Source organism: Hippoglossus stenolepis, chromosome 6, assembly GCF_022539355.2.
Source record: "Hippoglossus stenolepis isolate QCI-W04-F060 chromosome 6, HSTE1.2, whole genome shotgun sequence".
In the NCBI taxonomy this organism is placed as follows: domain Eukaryota; kingdom Metazoa; phylum Chordata; class Actinopteri; order Pleuronectiformes; family Pleuronectidae; genus Hippoglossus; species Hippoglossus stenolepis.
In genome coordinates this window covers 2,654,919-2,673,928 of record NC_061488.1, presented here as the reverse complement: position 1 = coordinate 2,673,928, position 19,010 = coordinate 2,654,919, and the positions used below count along the sequence as shown (strand labels likewise).

At 46.1% G+C, this 19,010-nt stretch overlaps 2 protein-coding genes across 3 annotated transcripts; both read right to left on the bottom strand.

Annotated features, from left to right (window-relative positions):
* Nucleotides 1–2,073: 2,073 nt before the first annotated feature.
* On the bottom strand, nucleotides 2,074–4,075 carry LOC118111299 (P2Y purinoceptor 1). The gene has a single exon (XM_035159740.2). It carries the CDS (start codon nucleotides 3,918–3,920, stop codon nucleotides 2,973–2,975), a length of 948 nt encoding a protein of 315 aa, XP_035015631.2. The 5' UTR covers nucleotides 3,921–4,075; the 3' UTR covers nucleotides 2,074–2,972.
* Nucleotides 2,074–13,146, bottom strand: ccn5 (cellular communication network factor 5). 2 transcript variants are annotated; one of them, XR_007032804.1, is made up of 6 exons: nucleotides 12,433–13,146; nucleotides 11,438–11,654; nucleotides 10,761–11,009; nucleotides 8,101–8,345; nucleotides 6,328–7,109; nucleotides 2,074–2,932 (listed from the first exon to the last, which is right to left on the bottom strand). XR_007032804.1 is itself a non-coding variant. In XM_047340463.1 (5 exons), the coding sequence occupies exons 1-5, from the start codon at nucleotides 12,493–12,495 to the stop codon at nucleotides 6,822–6,824; spliced, it is 1,062 nt and encodes a 353-aa protein (XP_047196419.1). In that variant the 5' UTR covers nucleotides 12,496–13,146; the 3' UTR covers nucleotides 5,402–6,821. The 2 variants fall into 2 exon arrangements, 1 of the variants encoding a protein (XP_047196419.1); XM_047340463.1 differs by lacking the exon at nucleotides 2,074–2,932 and having other exon boundaries at nucleotides 5,402–7,109.
* Between the last annotated feature and the right edge of the window lie 5,864 nt (nucleotides 13,147–19,010).

Here is a 19,010-nt window from a genome sequence, read left to right as displayed (position 1 = left end):
AATTGTTTTAACTTTGTGCCTGTGTTGTTTTTAATGTCCCTGTGCAGCACATTAAGTCTGTGGAAGTGGTTTCATAAATAAAGCTGCCTTGCCCAATGTGAGGTCAGTGTCAGGGTTTTGTATTTTTCAGTCTTTTTTCCGCCTCTTTATTAAGATTATTAAGTTTTATTATTACCTTGTGTTTCTTGACTTCCTTGTGTTTATGTTTGTCTGAATGCCTGTCGTTATGTCCTGTTGTGATCTCCTGTGCTTTTTGTGTCTCCTGAGCTCCCGTCCTCTGCATCTCCTGTGTAAGCCTCCAGTGTTTTCCCCCGTGTGCTTTTGTTTTTTCTGTTAAAGACTTGTTTCCATTAAAAGACACTTTTTGTTAAACTCTGCATCCTGGGTCCGTCTGCCTCACTCTTCCTGACAGTACGAACCGACCACAAACATGGACCCAGCAGAGATTCGGTTTTTTTTTCATCAAGTTTTTTCATTGGAGTCCTTAGTGGACAGATTGTACTTCTCGGGTACCCAGTACCAAGCAGAGACCCTGGAGAAAATCTCTGTTCTTGAGGCATGGTTGAAGGACCGACCTTGGGTGAGCCATTTTGTCCCGCACCTTGTGGTGGTACAGGACAGGCTAAAGGACTTCCTCAACCCTCCAGCCCCATCCAGTGACCCGAACCTGGGAAGCTGTCGGGCTTATGGAGGACCCCGCAGCCTCCAAAAGGTTTCTGCTGTGGGTGGCGGACGCACCCGAGCCCTCCCCAGGACGCCGTCTGCCGCAGTCTTCTCCTGTCCAGCGCCGGAGGGTCCCAGCAGACGCCACTCCTGTTCTGGCGTCGGGGTCCTGCAGACTTCCGTTCAGCTGTCCTCCAGCCCGAGTCGGGGTCGCAGCGCCACTCCTGTTGGAGTCGGGTCCCGACCGTCCCTCCTGTTAGAATGTCTGGCGACACAGTTCGGGGCCCCCCGCATTGGGGTTCCGGCAGACGTCACATCTGTTCCGGCGTCGGGGGTCCCGGCCGCGGTTACTCTGGTTCCTGCCCCACGTCCAGGGGTGAGGTCAACGCCCGATCATGTTTCTGGACAGCTGATATCTTCTCCTGCCCGGCTGCCCTGACCGCCTCCGGCCGTCCAGAGCCCTCGTACTCTGTCCCTGACCGGCCTCCGGGCCGTCCACTTGAGCCCTCGTACTCTGTCCCTGACCGGCCACGGTGCCGTCCTCCCGAGCCCTCGTACTCTGTCCCTGACCGGCCACGGTGCCGTCCTCCCGAGCCCTCGTACTCTGTCCCTGACCGGCCACGGTGCCGTCCTCCCGAGCCCTCGACTCGTCCCGACGCACGTGCCGCCCTCCCGAGCCTCTGCTCTGTCCCTGACCGGCCACGGTGCCGTCCTCACGAGCCTCTGTAATCTGTCCCTGACCGCCCTCCGCGCCCCCGCCCGAGCCCTGTGCTCCGTCTCGGATTCCCTCCTCCAGATCCCCCACCTCTGGATCCCCCGCCTCCCTACCGTCTCTGTTTTTCGCTTTTGGGCCGTCTAGAATCCGGCCCTTGAGGGGGGGGTTCTGTCAGGGTTTTGTATTTTTCAGTGTTTTTTCCGCCTCTTTATTATGTGTTTTCTGTTTTATTATTACCTCGTGTTTCTTGACTTCCTTGTGTTTATGTTTGTCTGAATGCCTGTCGTTATGTCCTGTTGTGATCTCCTGTGCTTTTTGTGTCCCGTGTCTCCTGAGCTCCCGTCCTCTACTTCTCCTGTGTAAGCCTCCAGTGTTTTCCCCCGTGTGCTTTTGTTTTTTCTGTTAAAGACTTGTTTCCATTAAAAGACACTTTTGGTTAAACTCTGCATCCTTGGTCCGTCTGCCGCACACTTTCTGACAGTCAGATGTTAAAGCCAATGTGGGAAGAACACAAGAGAAGCTGAGGGGGGGGGGATTTATCTAATATAAACTATTACTGGGCATCAGTTAGACTTCATGTCCAGCAGATGTCAGGTCTAACAAGGTCTTTTATAAAAATAGTAATACTAGTTATTAATTTGGTTTCATTCTCATATGGACAAAGCTCATTACAGGAGGAAGGAGGAAGCGACATGTTTGGAAAAAGGCATTTCAAACTTTAATGTGTGACAAAATGTAGGACCTTTGTAAAATATTGACATTATTAACTATACATAAAAAGTACAGAAATATTTACAGCAAAACAGTAAAATAAAGAAAGTGCAATATCATCTGACAGCACACGCACACAGACACACACACACACACACACACACACGCACACACAAGTTCAAAGTTGCATTGGTCGAGTCAGAAACAAGATCTGTCAACACAGAGGTTGGAGTCATTCTGCAGGATTTCTATCTAACAAATACTCATTTTTAATTCATTTTAAATTGTTATTTGAGACGACGTCGCCTTATAGCAAAGTAAATACGTCTTTAAAAACATCTTCATGACCAAAGTAGCATCGAGATCAACTGTCCTCGAGTCATAGTTTAGGTTTTTCTAGGTTGAAAAAAACACGATACAATTATTGAGTAAATAACTTACTGCTTCAGTCCTGATGTTTCCAGTTGTGAAACATCAGAAGAATCAGAGTCAATTTTCTACTTTAAGAAAAAGTCAAATGTACTTTTATCTCATTTTTCTTTGACAAAATTGACTTTAAACTTTGAGTTCATGATCAGGCACCTTTAATTAAAAGGTTGCAGTTCCCTCTGAGGAGCTTTATATCAGTGCACGTCTTTCAAAACTATCTTAAAAACCTTTAACTTTTACTTTGTGGGTTATAGACTTTTTGCAGCTGTTTTATAAAATGACGCAGCGTTAGATCTGGGGAGTGATGGAGTCGAGCTCAGCCACAGTCCAGTACATCAGCTGCTAAAGCTCATATTTAAGCTGCTTTAGCTCTCGACTCTTCCGGCCTCGACTGCAAAGCCACGTCACAACCGCCTCCAACCCAGCTCCAGATGATGCAATTGTTGATTTTCATTCACACCGTAGAAACCTTGGTGATGAACGGGCGCATGACGGCTTGACGAGCAGCTGTCAAAGCTGAGCAGGAGTCTTTACGTGCATTGAGGTAAACCAGAGGGTTGAGGGCGCTGTTCAGACACACCAGCCCACGACTTATCTGATGAGCGATGTAAATAACGTTGAACCAATTTTGACATTTCCCGTGTTTGCGCAGAACTCTTGACCAGAGATTCAGGTTCTTGAACAGGTGATAGGGGATGTAACAAACAGAGAAGAGAAGGATCAAAATGAACAACAGCCTCAGGCTCCTTTGCTTCAGAGCCTTGTCGACGTTGTTTTTGGAGCAAAGTGTGATAATCATATGTCCGTAGCAGCCCAGCATGATGAGGAGTGGGATACAAAACCCAGTCAGGGTCCTCCCCAGGCTGTAGTTCAGGTAATCCTCCACAAATGTGTCGTGTGTGGTCTCGTAGCATTTCCCAGTTTGGTTTCCAAACGTCTTGATGTAGAACATGTCTGGAAGACTCTGGACAGCCACCAGCAGCCACACGAGGACTGAGATGGTCACAGAATGAGTGGGAGTGATTCTTCCCAACACTTTCATCGGGTGAACAATAGCCAGGTACCTGTACACGCTGATGCACGTAAGGAATCCGATGCTGCCGTATAAGTTCAGGTTGAAGCAGAATCTCGTTATCTTGCAGAATGTAGCTCCAAAGATCCACACTCTCCCCATGAAGTAGTAAACCACCAAAAATGGCAGCGTGAGCAGATACAAAACATCTGCAAGTCCCAGGTTGAGAACAAACACGTTGACGTTACCCAGTTTCTTCCAGTTCTGCCGCAAAGACTTCAACCCCCATGCGTTAGCAACCAGGCCGACGATGAAGACCAAGATTAAAACAGGAGGCAGGAATCTGACGGCAAAATCAAAGTCGACACTAGGACAAGAGGTTTCGTTCATGATCTTCTGAGCTGCAGTTCTTCCTCCTCGTGAATGTGATCGTCTCTTGTGGTTTCACATCTCAGGTCTCTGCCAACTTCATTCAAGTTCCTGCACGTACTGTAATCCAGGAAACCACGTCAAGGAGGTGGAGGTGCCAGAAGCAGGGTCTGACCCACACACAGGAAGCTGCTGCACTGATGTTTAGGCCTGATTTACAGGCTGGTAACAGATAGCAGGCGGTAAAAAGCTGGACTCAAAAAAAATTCTCCTTCAACTTGTTTTAACATTTTAAAACAGATTTATCCTATTTATTTATTTTACCTGTTAATATTGTATAATTTAACTTTGCTTTAAACAGTGCTTTCCGATTGAAATCCATTTCAATCAGGAGAGACTTGATTCTCAATTTAACGATGTTTATTTTGACAAACGCACAGAAGTAATGTGAATGTTTTCAGTCTTTGGCATTTTAGACCCTGGTGAGATGTCATCAGGATTAGAAGGGGGTGGAGTAGAGCATCGAACAGGAATACCCCCCGGGGTCTAGACCCTGGTGGTGGTTCATCAGTCAATCGATTGTTTTGGATGGCCCATATTCCTGAGAATTGTCCTATTGGACTTCGCCAATTGTGACATCCTCTGCCCTTAACCCTCAACAAGATTAAGGAAAAACTACAAAAACCTTTTTGACAGGAAAAACGTAGAAACCTCAGGAAGAGCCGCATGCGAGGGATCCCTCCTCCAGGACGGACAGAAGTGCAATGGATGCCACGAGTAATATGTATATTGTCAGGCAGTCTTGTTGATTTTTTAGTCCGCGATCAGCTGCCACCATGATCGGGTGCCGCCGTAATCCACGATCCCTTGTCATGATCCACTGATACTATTGGGATCCATCATCAAGGTCCATGATCGCTGCCAACGCGATGTGGGATTATGCATACGATCAGTTGAGGTCGGGATCCGGAAGAGGTGATGAATATTCTGCTGGAGACTGGAGGAGGGGTTATGCGCGTCACTGAAAGACGGCTGACTGCGGAAGAGAGGAGAAGGGATTTTCAAAGTTTGACAGGTGCTGAATGATTGGCTGAAAGAGACCGCGGCAGACCTGATTGGACATTTAGGAACGCCCACATCAGCTGATTAATATGCAGGTTAGGTCTTCCTGACTGAACTTACGCTAGCTTCATTTTAACTTTGTGCCTGTGTTGTTTTTAATGTCCCTGTGCAGCACATTAACTCTGTGGAAGTGGGTTCATGAATAAAGCTGCCTTGCCCAATGTTGAGGTCAGATGTTAAAGCCAATGTGGGAACAACACAGGAGAAGCTGGGGGGGGGGGTTATCTAATTTAAACTATTACTGGGCATCAGTTAGACTTCATGTCCAGCAGATGTCAGGTCTAACAAGGTCTTTTATAAAAATATTAATACTAGTTATAAATTTGGTTTCATTCTCATATGGACAAAGCTCATTACAGGAGGAAGAAGGAAGCGACATGTTTGGAAAAAGGCATTTCAAACTTTAATGTGTGACGTCAGTAAGGAAATGAAAAACATCGATTTAGAATAGTGACAATCATCAGGAAGACAAATGTAGGACCTTTGTAAAATATTGACATTATTAACTATACATAAAAAGAACAGAAATATTTACAGCAAAACAGTAAAATAAAGAAAGTGCAATATCATCTGACAGCACACACACACACACACACACACACACACACACACACACACACACACACACGCACACACGCACACACACACACACACACACGCAAGTTCAAAGTTGCATTGGTCGAGTCAGAAACAAGATCTGTCAACACAGAGGTTGGAGTCATTCTGCAGGATTTCTATCTAACAAATACTCATTTTTAATTCATTTTAAATTGTTATTTGAGACGACGTCGCCTTATAGCAAAGTAAATACGTCTTTAAAAACATCTTCATGACCAAAGTAGCATCGAGATCAACTGTCCTCGAGTCATAGTTTAGGTTTTTCTAGGTTGAAAAAAACACGATACAATTATTGAGTAAATAACTTACTGCTTCAGTCCTGATGTTTCCAGTTGTGAAACATCAGAAGAATCAGAGTCAATATGTACTTTTATCTCATTTTTCTTTTACAAAATTTACTTTAAACTTTGAGTTCATGATCAGGCACCTTTAATTAAAAGGTTGCAGTTCCCTCTGAGGAGCTTTATATCAGTGCACGTCTTTCAAAACCATCTTAAAAACCTTTAACGTTTACTTTGTGGGTTATAGACTTTTTGCAGCTGTTTTATAAAATGACGCAGCGTTGGATCTGGGGAGTGATGGAGTCGAGCTCAGCCACAGTCCAGTACATCAGCTGCTAAAGCTCATATTTAAGCTGCTTTAGCTCTCGACTCTTCCGGCCTCGACTGCAAAGCCACGTCACAACCACCCCCGACCCAGCTCCTCCTTTTCATACGGAATCTGACGTGTCTGATCTGTGCTGAGGTCTTTTAGCTGCTGCTCAGGGAGGAGCAGAGCCAAACCGCCAAATATAACCAACTGCAATTATTGAAATGGAATTAGTTCTGATGAAAGTGGACCCGTCTGCGCTGGTTTGGATGTGGTGGCGGATTAATTGGCGACATGAAGTCACGGAAAATGAGCGAAACGAGAAAATAAATCACATTAATAATAAATCAGAATGAACTCTTTCAACCTGTTTCAACCTCTGACGCGTCCGTTTGGTTTGTCCACTTTTTGACTTTGTTTTAAAAAGTGCTTTGTTCTGCAAAGGTCACTTTGGTCACTTGCTTGATTCACCACAAGCTTTTTGTCATTGTCTTTCAGTGTCCACTGACGAGAGGACGCCTCCTGTGGATCCTGGGGAGGATGAAAACAGCTTCTCCTCACATCAGTCGGTGGAGTCTCTCTGTGCCGGGCCGATCAGGGCCTGTACCCCCACAGCGCAGGGTTCCTGAACGGGCCGTAGGGGCAGCTGCTGTGACAGACACACGAGTGGATCATCATCACCGCTCGCCGCAGCAGTCTGCCAGTGGGGCAGCTGAAGGTCACCTCGGCGGTGGTGGTGTGGTACGGCGTGCAGCAGCGAGAGTCCGTGCACTGTCCGCAGTACCGGAGGAAGTGGGCGCGGGTGCTGTAGCAGCCCTGGTGAACGAGCCGGATGGGGCCCGGTGACGTGTAGCTGGCCTCGCACCGCCCCTGACGTCCCCACTGGGAAAACAACACACACACCAGATGAGATAAACACACTCAGCATATAAATCAGGCTAGATTTTTAAGAAGATATCAAAATATAGATATAAAACAACGTCACATTGGTTATATTCACTGAAGCTGCAGAGTCAGCTTTGACGGCATCACCTACACATCTTCAAATGAAATTTGCTAAAGTTTTGTAAGCTGGTAAATATTAGATAAAGTCATGATTGGGATTGATCTGAAGAAAGAGTCCAAGACTCCTGTTGTTACAGAAGAATCATGAGGTGCAGAATCATCAAGAACATCTACAGATACCAACTGAAAAACACCAGCCCAGTGTCCCAGAGCAAATCAAATAAAAAGTATTTTTGTATTGGTGTTCAGTTTAGATTTTACTCGTACAGTAGTTCTACCTCTAATAAACTTTTTGTATGACGCAAGTGTGAATTTCGTTGGAACAGTCAGTTCACCCCAGTCACAAAAACATGTTTTAACACCTCCCTGTGCCGAGTCGAGCCCGTCTGTCTTTACACTTTCATCACAAAACTATTTTTCACAAACCAACATAATTAAGTGTGTGTGTGTGTGTGTGTGTGTGTGTGTGTGTGTGTGTGTGTGTGTGTGTGTGTAAGATAACATAGTCCTTATTTAGTCCCACTAAGGGTTTAATCTACTGTGTTACTTAAAAAATTTAATTTGAACAGATAGAATATGATTATTGCGTAGTTTAATTCGTTGAAAACCTCCCCACAGCAGGGTGCGGTGCAGGAAGGTCTGCGTGTGTGTGTGTGTGTGTGTGTGTGTGTGTGTGTGTGTGTGTGTGTGTGCACTGCTCACCACACTCACACACACCTTCTTGCACTGCACCCTGTGGGGTGAAAACCTCCCCACAGGGTGCAGTGCAGGAAGGTCTGTGCGTGTGTGTGTGTGTGGGTGTGTGTGGGTGCGGTGTGTGTGTGTGTGTGTGTGTGTGTGTGTGTGTGTGTGTGTGTGCACTGCTCACCACACGCTTGCTTGACGCCGGCTGAGCTGCACGGCTGCAGGGCCTCACTTTACAGAGCCGAGTCTCCATTTGCAGCTTGCAGGCAGGGTTCTGGTTGGAGACCCGCGTGGAGACTCCAGCCCCGCAGCTCTGGGAGCAGGCGCTCCACTGGGTGCTCTGCTCCACGCAGCTGGAGGCAGACGGCACCAGTCTGTTCAGGGGGTGATTCCGGGGCAGAGCGGGCCACAACCTGTCGGGTCTCATGGCTGCACGGAAACCAGATACAGAGTATTCAGAGGTGGCTCAAGTCCGCACAGACACTTGTGTTAAAAACTACTCAAGTAAAAGTATTAATACAGATTCAGCTGTGTTTGTGCAAAGCAAACAGAGACCTGAGTCACACTAATTGTAGGAAAACTATTTAACTTAAACCATTGTTACTTCAAATCAATTAAAAAACAAGTAGGACTTGTGAGCATGAAACATTCTGCAGGAGGAAAAGTTTATTTCAATAAGACCAGGGAAGGAGAATGTTGTGTTGCTCTGCTTCTTCTTCACACGTCTTTAACAACATCTGCACTGATACATGTACAAGTAGGACTAATCTTTCCTGTGTTATTGTGCGTTCAGGTTGAAATCTGTCTTGATGTTGGGAAGGTGGCGCTCGATGATGCAAAGTAATAGTTAAAAAAAAACAAACAGATGATGCTCCTTAACTGCATTGAATAGAAAGTGTCAAGCCTGGTTTGAAAATGTGAGTTGAAAGTACAGATAGTTGTGTTAAAAAGTAGTGAGTAGAAGTACAAAGTCACCAGAAAAATAAATACTATCAAAGTACAGACAGACAGTACAGTAACTAAGTATTTGTACTTTGTTACTTCCCCATCTTTTAAAGAATAGTTTGACGTTTGGAGAATTACACTTATTAGCTTTGTTGCCAATCAGCCGGCGGCCTGGCTCTGTTTAAACTCTCAATAAATATGAGAGTTTTTATTTTCTATTCTATTCTATAAATTTCTTTGAAGAGCACAATTTGCTTGGACAAGGAACAAACTGCACGACTCAGTGATGAGCGGCTTTGCTCAAAGCTTTGGCATCGAAACTACCAAACTAAAGTCGACGCTCCAGTAAATCGCTTCCAATAACTCTGACGTCTCATGGGAAAACTTCCAGTCCAACAATGCTTTGGATATTTGTGAATATAAAAATTCCACAACACATTTTTTCCTTCTTCCCAAAACTAACATGTAAAAGTCACAACAATTAGCTGAGTCACGGCAGGATTCTTATTCAGGAACAAAATGTTCCGCTGCTGTTCTCATAATATAGTTTGACTCAGAGTTTGGAATTCCAGATGTTTTATAAGAGCGGCTTCATTTCCCTAACATCCCCCCCCCTCTGACACACGCCCCCTCTAATGAAGTCATGTAGCCTCCACTTAGCTTCATGGGCTTAATTGTCACACAGCTGCGGTCGCTTGTTGTTATAGGAAACTGGAGAAAAAATATGTTTTGACTTTTCCAAAGTAAATCTGTGTTATATTTGGACGTTGGGAGTTTTCCTCTGCCCGGACACGCCCTGGTTTAATGCACAAATGCTCCAGTAAAAACTTCCAGACATGACCGGCGGTGACAAAGCTCATAGGGATGAAGGAGGGATCGCTTTGCCATGTGGACCGATCACCATCACCGAGCAGCAGCTGAAGCCGAGGGAGTCGCACGGTGTGGACACGTATCTGGCAAAGACACTGGAAAATATGTGGAAATATCCAGCTCGTGCATCGGAATACAATTATTCAATAGAATAGTTCAACTCTTAAGGAAGTTATCAGGTTTCTCACTGAGATAAGATCAATAAAAGGTCAAATACAGGAGAGCCCGTTCACTTCCTGTCGATGCCGATGCGATTCGTCTCCAGTGGCGAGGAAGTAAACGTCTAAAGTAATTATTTTCACCTGCTTCAAGACAAAATAACACATTTCATAAAAATGTGGGAAAATATAGAATTGATTATATTTCAGAATGAATGCTAAATGGTCAGTTAAGGACATAGGACTGAGTAACGACAGAATACTTTTCCTCCATTAAGGAACGGGAGGATCATCATAATATCGTCGTGATCGTCTAATGTTTCATCTGCTGACCGGTCATGGTGATGTTAATAACTTTATTCCACGCTCACACATGAACAGGCTCTGGTGAATCCAAAATGTCAGCTGCTGTAAAAGTGTCTTGTGGTGCGAATGAAGAAAAGAAATGTCTGTTATGTTTCATGCACCTGCTGTTTTGGAGGAAGAGGAGGAAGAGGAGGAAGAAGAAGAAGAAGAAGAAGAAGAAGAAGAAGAAGAAGAAGAAGAAGAATAGGGGGGGAAAAGGGAGGGAAGAAGAAAAGGAGGACGAATATGATGAAGAAGAGAAAGGAGAAGAGGAAGAAGAATAGAAGGAGGAAGAGGAGGAGGACATTTTCTGGGAGCTGGTTTTTGTCTCTTCTTGGACGTGCTACTTTCGTACACTTTTAGAAAATGTTGAGTTTTCAGGCTACAGCTATTGGCCCTCGTTCATTCGGGACCACCTCGTGAGCGCCCCCTACACAACCCAGAAGTTGTGAGAGCAGAAGTTCTCCCTAAATTAGAAACTCTGTGGCTGTTGCTGCTACAGATGTACATTGAAACATGTGTTTACCTGTGATAGCATCCTGAATGACCGTGTTCTCCAGGTTCTCACACACCCATTCTTTGCAGCATTTCCCCGGCAGGCGGACGTGTTGTGGCTCGGGACAGTCCGGAGTGGGCAGGCGGCCGGTCAAGGGACAGGCCGGCACACAGGTCACACCTCCTCCTCTGCAGTGGCAGTACGAGTCGCAGGAGGGCTGGAACGACTGGCCCTCCTGGTACGTGACGCCGTCCACCTCACAGCTCAGATCCTCCTGACCTGAGGGAAACACGGCACCGAGGTTTGACGTGGGAACAGGAAGCGAGAGGATGAAGTAAGGTGAGGAGAGAGTGGAGGGAGGTGGATGGAAAGGAAGAGGAAAGTGGGGACACAGAAACTGCTGTCCCTGCCAATGGTTATGTAGTTATATGGGAAACCAGGCCTCTCTACTGAGAAACTCTGAATCTGAGTGTTGTCTCTATCAGCTCACAGACTGGTCATTAGAGGAAACGTGTCAACAGCAGCCCTGGAATTAGAGGCTGAGACGTTTCTGAGCTCTGGCAGAGCACCGCCGCCCATCAGGCCGTCCTGCTCGGCCGAGCAGACTAAACATTTACTGTGTTTGTCCCACTCGCGCAGACCAGCTGACCATCTTCCACCCCCTTCCTGTCCGTCCTCCCCTCCTCTCACCCACAGCAGACACTCACCGACACACTCCCCGGGGTCTCCTGGGAAGCTGGCGCTGTAGTCGCACCGCAGGCCTCTCGGGCCGTCGCAGGGAAACACCTCGGTGCAGAACTCGCCTCGCTGCCTGGCACACACCTGGCAGCACCGGCAGCCGTCCAGCACCAGTGCCACTCCTGCCGGGCACTGGGGGGCAGGACTGGGGCAAAGGCAGGGTCGGTCACACAGCTGGGACAACACCTGCAGGGACAGAAAACAAAGACCTAAATCCTCAAGTATCAGTCACATGGAAACGATTGATTCCGTATCCACCGCTGTTTCCAACTCCATGTTTCTGAAGGAGCCAAATCCGGCACAAAGTCAACAGTTCACTTTCATGAATCTATCACTCACACATTACAGGAACATAACACGTTTAAGTCAAACAATCTGGTGTCACAACAGTTGTGTCTTGGCACCAGGTGAATAAATGATTCACCTGCAAGAACAACTCACATTTCCTCTGAAAAACCCACACACCCGCACCCCCCCACACACACACACACACACACACGATGAAAGTTATGTAACTTACATCAACAGAATAAAAACATTCGGGTCCCCACAACATGAGTAACACCTGGACCACACACACACACACACACACACACACACACACACACACACACACACACACACACACACACACACACACACACACACACACACACACACACACACACACACACACACACACACACACACACACACACCCCAGTGACTTCAGAGGACATTACATTGACTTACATTCATTTCCTGACAATTGACCTTAACCATAACTAACCTTAACATAAACCAAACCTCTAATCTTGAAACATGTCTGAATAATTTCCATAATAGCTCTTTGTCCCCGCAAGGAAGACAAGTCCCGATTATGTGAGCAGAATAAAAAGACCTCGGTCCCCACAGCGTGAGAAGCACCTGGACCACACACACAGAGAGTCACTGAGAGGGCGCTCGGAGCCGCAGCAGGCCTCACCTGTGTCGCCACACACAGCAGCAGGGCCACAGCAGTCGCCCAGTCGCACAGCGGTCGGTCCATGGGGGCTGGAGTGCGATGGTCTCTGTCTCACTACCCGGTGATGACCACTGCAGCTGTTTGCTAACTGCTCACTCTCGCGCCTGCTGACATTTATAAAGTCTGGACTCTGATGTCACGGGCTGACGACCGTGTAAACAGCCACTGGAGCGGCATCAGAAATGTTTCACATTCCTCCTCCCTGTTGCCCATTTCCACTCTCAGACACACACACACACACACACACACACACACACACACACACACACACACACACACACACACCTCCACCCTCCACTCTTTCCCCTCGTTTTCCTCTCCTCCCTCTCTTTCCAGTCTTGTGGCGCTCAGAGTTTACACAGCTTAACACGAGCTGAGAGGAGAAAAATACATTAGCCGAGTTGTCTTCAAGTCAAACAACCTCCGGGGCTTCTGTGGTGGAGATTCTGACTTGAGCCGATGGGATTTGATCCCACGGAGGGTTTTTTAAAAGCCGTCAGATTTAGTATCTGATCTTTTGAAAGGACGGTTATAGATCAGATGTTTCCACTTGTTCGTGTTTCGTCCCCGAAAAACCTCGAAAACCCCTGAAACCCTGAGGCTCCACTTCATCCAGACTTAAGAGTGAATCCCTCTCTTCACTCTGGTTTCCGTGATGTCAGGGCAACATGTCTGAGGTCGACATGAACTTGACTCTGTGTGATTCCTACAGTGGAAGAGAGGAACTGTTCAGAGGCTCCTCACAGTGCACAGCTGTCATTACCCCAAACACTGTGTGTGTTGTGTCTGTGACTCTCCCACCAGAGTCTCAACAGGAGGACACAAACATTTACAGCTGACGGGAACACGGAGGACGGATTTAAACCTTTACACGATGGTGGTGCGACACCACAGGGATAACAATGAATCGAGAAGGGCACATTAATGTCTGTACTGAATGTCATTATATCGGTGAGATATCTAGTCAATCCACAAATGTCTGTCTGTATGGAACACATATTTTGCAGGGTCAAATTTAAATATCGCGATATAACTCTTCCTCGATATAAATATATAAGACATCGTCGATACAACGTCGAAAGAACTCATTTGATCCATGTTTTGACGAACAACACGAACAGCCAATGATAATGAGAAGCTCTTTTACTGTTATTTGGCTGTAACACAAAGTTTTCTAACTTCACTCTGCAACATAGACTGTTTGTGTAGATTGTAGAAGTGTCTGAGGACGACTCACTAATGACGAGGACTAAATCTGAAGTAGGACAAGAGAAAACAAAAACAGGCACTGCACTAGTTTTCATAATCTTCTGGTTTGTTGACCTCATGGTGGCGCTAGAGGAATTACTTTCTTTGCTCATTCATCACATTGATGTTGAGCAGTTAAGTGTTTTAAACTGGAAAATGTCTTTTTGGAATGACTGGAAAATACAAAGATACATTTTTTTTAACATTACACTTTGAATCCAAAGACTGGAGCCACTGAGACACAAAGGAATCCCATTCACGGTCAAAGGAATTCGATCGAGAGTAACACGAGACTCTCTCGGTGCCGGGCGGGCACTGAAGACGTCCAGCGACCAAGTTATAAATAGAAGGAGACAGACAGGAAGACAGAAGAGGAGGAAGGAATGTGTGTCGCAGGCAGGTGGGCTCCAGGTGCACGGCCAGTACATACTATACATTACAGACACAGCTCACTCGTAACTCTGCCTACAGAGCAGACGGAGTTAGCCTCCCGTCATTAAGCTCCGTCTGTGAGAACACTACAGTGAGGAAAGGATGTAGTCAAGTCATAACATCAACAACTGCAGCCAGGATCAGTCAGAGTGAAGTCATCTGCCAGCTCCATCCCAAAGAAGCAGAGAATGAGGCTCAACACAAGGGTTTTTTATTTTCCAGAGGACGCAGATGTTGGAAAGTTCCCAGACAGTAAAGATTCACTCTCACTTTTGAAGAAACCTCCAAACCCTGGACAATGACCCTCATTCAGTCGGGGCGCGCATATTGTTTTGGTGTGTGCTGGTATGCAGGGAAAACCCTCTTGATTCACAATTGCCCAAAAGACTAGCAGGTCAAAGTAATGAAAATATTATTTGTCCCATAAAGAATGAACCGATCTAAGTGGTGAAAGAGGAGAAACCCGCTCGTCCAAGTCCGTCGCTGTGGAGTAAAAAATGTCTAACACATGTTCGGAGAAGTTGTCCGACAGCCCAGAAATACCTCGCAGTGAAAACTCGGCGTAGACGCAGATTGTTGGAGCGATACTCGGCGGTGACACTCTGCTGAAGCTATGCGGCGATTAAATCACATTCAGAGAAGTGGAAAACCCGCAGTTCTGTTCTGTCTGTGTTCGTTAAAAGGTCGTTTCACAGTGAAATCAGGCAGGTGAATCATTTACTCTCACATTCACACAGTCAGTTAGGAATTTCCAATTAGCCCCGGTCTGCATGTCTCCGGGCTGTGGGAGGAAGCCGCACTATCGTGTTATTTCATAGGACTCAGAGACGGTGAACTCTGCCTGGCGAAGCCACAGGAAGCGCTGGTGGAGGCCTGTCGTGATGGTGACGTGCAAACCAGTCATCTGAGAACAGAGGTGGAAGACTTTCCAGCAGGGGGTTTACCCCCCCCCCCCAAGATTACTCAGCATCTTAATTAAATCTGTTGATGTGTGAAATAAATATTTGTTTGTCGGCCCAGCCCTCTGGTCCCACAGGAATCTGTCAGTATTGATCTTATTTGTTGATCCTCTGACTTTTATATACTTTTTTTTTAATACTTTTCCATCAGCTGCAGTCACCACTAGACGTGTTAGCAGGCAGACATTAACATTTAGCTTAGGCAGAGCCAGTACTTAGCCAGTGTAAACTGTATACAGTGAAAAGAGTGAAAGCAAATCATCTTGATTGCCCCCTGGTGGCTGGCTGTAGTATTAGTCATGTCAGTGGATGTACAAACTGTATTTGTGTGGCACCTTTACACACGTTAGTGCAGTTCAGATTGCTTCATATATGTGATTTACAATATAATGAGACATAAGAAAAGGAACAGGAGCAAAGAAGAGAAACAAAACGAGTAAAAACAATGAGACTACTGCATGAGGTACAAATGAATAAATAAAACAAACAGAAAAATGAATAATTTACATATATTAAAATGACAGGGCGGTAAAAGAGCGTGGAATAAAAGAAAAAACGAAATTAAAATTGTTCATAAAAATGGCCAGACAAGTGTAATCACAGAAATCAGTGCTGATACCAGGAAAACAAAGCTTTGACCTCAGCCAACCCAGACCATATTCAAGTCTGCCAGTTTGTGGGTTTCGCTGATGCCAACTAGCTCCGACTGATTTGAGTGCGATTCAGAATAAAACGGATGTGGCCTGTAACAAACACACATATTACTCTAATCTCCTCACAAGGCAAAACTCTAACACAACAGGCAGAGCAGCTCCAAGTGCACCTGGTAATCTGTGTCTGTGGCTTTGGCATCCTGTGGTGCAGAAAGTTTTCCGGTACATGTTTTCGCTGCTGGCGCACGGCGAAGCCAGACGTGCAGGTATCCTCTCAGCGAGGACGGCACATTGGCCTCGACTGTTGGAACAGTCAGACACAGACAGAAAAAAAACATGCAAGTGGTTTGCAGCCTTAAGTCAGGAAGCACGTGTTGAGTTGTAGTCTGCTCATGATGTTGATGCACTGAGTGGGACTGACTCATTGTTCCAGTAAAGGCTTCTGCAGAGGTAATGTAATGACGGGCACCACTGGATGACCACCACACCCTGGAGAGGTCGCAGACAGAGCGCTCTCTATCCATCACAATGACTGTTCTAAATCCACTTGGTCTGTTCCGTCTGCTTCTCTTCCGTCTCTATTTATTACTCCTTCTACAAACCTCAGCTCAATGGACTTTCCTGGTACAGAGACATTGGATTTGAACTTATTCCTGAAAGCACTGTGGATAATGTCATCTGGGCTTTGACATCAAACGGCCGAGCTAAACGACTTCTGCAGATTTCTCGTTTACTCACCGACCACGAGAACAAACGGAGCATGAATAGTGGAAGTTTTAAACTTATAAAACTTTTCATGGGGAGGAAAAAAGACGAGATGGAGACGTAAACGTTCAGACGGAAAAGTTTCCCTCACATTTACATAAGGAACAGCAGCAGAAGTACTTTCACCAGCGAGATGTCCAGGTGTTTCCTCGGAAACCAGGAGGAAATCCTATAGGTGTAGAGGAAATATTCAGCTCAAATTGTTCTGAGGGGTCTAAATATATCGAGACATGATTTAATTCCACCTCGCCACTCAGCCAGAGACTAAATATGGTAATTACCTGAATTCCACACAGCAGGAGTCTAAAAATGTCCCAGAGCAAAAGTGAAAACCACAAAAGGGAAACATACCAGAGAGGAGGAATTTATCAAGAGCTGATTGTGTAAGTCCTTTGTGCATGTGCGTATTACTGCAGGTTATATGATGAGTGTGTCAAGATGTGGTCCAGATGTATGCAGCCACAGCAGGAGACACACACACACACACACACGGACACACACACACACACACACAGCTCTTCCAACACGGATGACTCCGGCTGCAGACGAAATGTTTTCCCTAAGATGACACCTAGATTCCAGGCATTCCAGCTCAGTATGTGAAAATCCGAGGGCGTTGCCAAAGGAACACACAGAGCCGACGATAAGAACATCATCCCGACCAAAGGTCGCCTCCTGACGTACACGGGGCCCGAGGTCACTGCCGTGTCGACAGCCACAATAGAAAAGCTCGGATCATCCAGACCCTCGCTCATCGTGGCAGCTGCTCTGACAGATGTGTCAGGAAGAGGAGAAACAACCGAGTGCGCCAACAAAACCAGAAGAATGTGGCTCCGGTGACAAAAGGTTTCCAACTCACTGAACTGACGCAGCTTCACATCAGTCGTGATTTCACACAGGCGATATTTACAGTGATGTTACTGTGATGAATCTGAAGTACCTCAGTTATCTAATACACAGACATTCATGGTGCACAGAGGACGAATCCTGCAGACTTTGAACAGTCCCTCATTCATTCCACAGAGGAGGTTGTGTATTCATGCGTTTGTTTGCCTGATAGTTTGAAGGATTAGAGAAGAACTACTGCGGATCACCACAAAGCCTGGTGGAAGGATGTGGTGTGCGTCAGGGAAGAACCCATTACATGTTGGTGTGAATCCAGATCAGTGGTCAGATCCAGGATTCTCTTCTTTCTTTGGGATTATGAAATAGGAACATTTCGACCATTTACGTTGATTTATCAGAGTTAAAATCAGGAATGTGAAGGGAACTGATATTTATGAGTTTGTACACTTTGGTGCCGACCCAAAGAAAAATCTGGATCTAGTGAATTTAAATGTTTCATGAGGGGACGGAGGTATGTGTTCTGGTTTCTAAATGTGGTGCCAGCAACAGGTGAAAGTCTAAGTTAAGTCTAGGCTACGAAATTGAGATATTCATGAAGGATCAGTTTGTCCAGTTCTTCACCAGAAACCTGCAGAACTGATGACCTTCACATCCCGCTGGTGATACACACTCTGTTTGATGTAAAGCCCACTGACACCTCGGATGTAATGAGCTATACATAAACCTGACTTGAAATCCCATCGCCCGCTCACTGCGTCGCCCCAAGGTTCGGGTTCAGGAGGTTGTTTGCAAAGAGCTGATTCGCTGCTGCAGCAGCACGGAGCAGAAATAACCTCCTGCGTTCGCTGACACGCCTAAACCAACAACACATCCATTTCTAGCTCCGCTTACTAAAAATGAACCAGAACAAATAAATAAGCGACAAGGGGCTCGGTTCATGAACGAAGCCACTTCCTAGCACGGCACACAGCGGCTGTATTTTTAAGTGGAGGTCGACGCCAAGTTCAGGTGAAGGAAAGATGGTCTGCAGGGCGATGGAGATGTTTGTCTGCAGCACAGGACCGAGGATCGAGCTGACGTCCCTGCTGCTGAACGCATTCGCACGTGTGTCGACAGTTTCCTGCAAAGCTCTGGACACACGCGATGTTTTCTGTTTGTCTTTTATAGAAACGTCTTTTGGTTCCGTATGTGGAACGCGTATCTCGCAAACCCCTTCGTCTGTTTGGCTTCACACTTGTATTGCAAACTGACCGGGGGAAGTGAAGAGTCTATTTTGAACAATAGAGGTCGTCCTCTTTATCCTCGGATCAACTGCAGCAGTGGGCGACAACTGCGTCAAACTGAAAGTCAAAATCGACACCAGATCACTTAAGATCACTTGATTATTTTCATTTCACCACTTCGGACGGACGCAGACATTCACAGACGCTGATCTCCATCATGACAGCAACATTCATTGAATCGCTTTCTATCAAACTGTCCTTCAAAGTAAAAGAACAACGCTTTATATTGAGCTGGATTACAGAGATGTTATTTTGAAAGGTTGTGAGCGTGGGTCTGAGGATTGAGTCGGTTGCTTCACAGACTCGTGGTGTATGAATAAAAAAGTTCAGTGAATCATTCACACTTGTATATA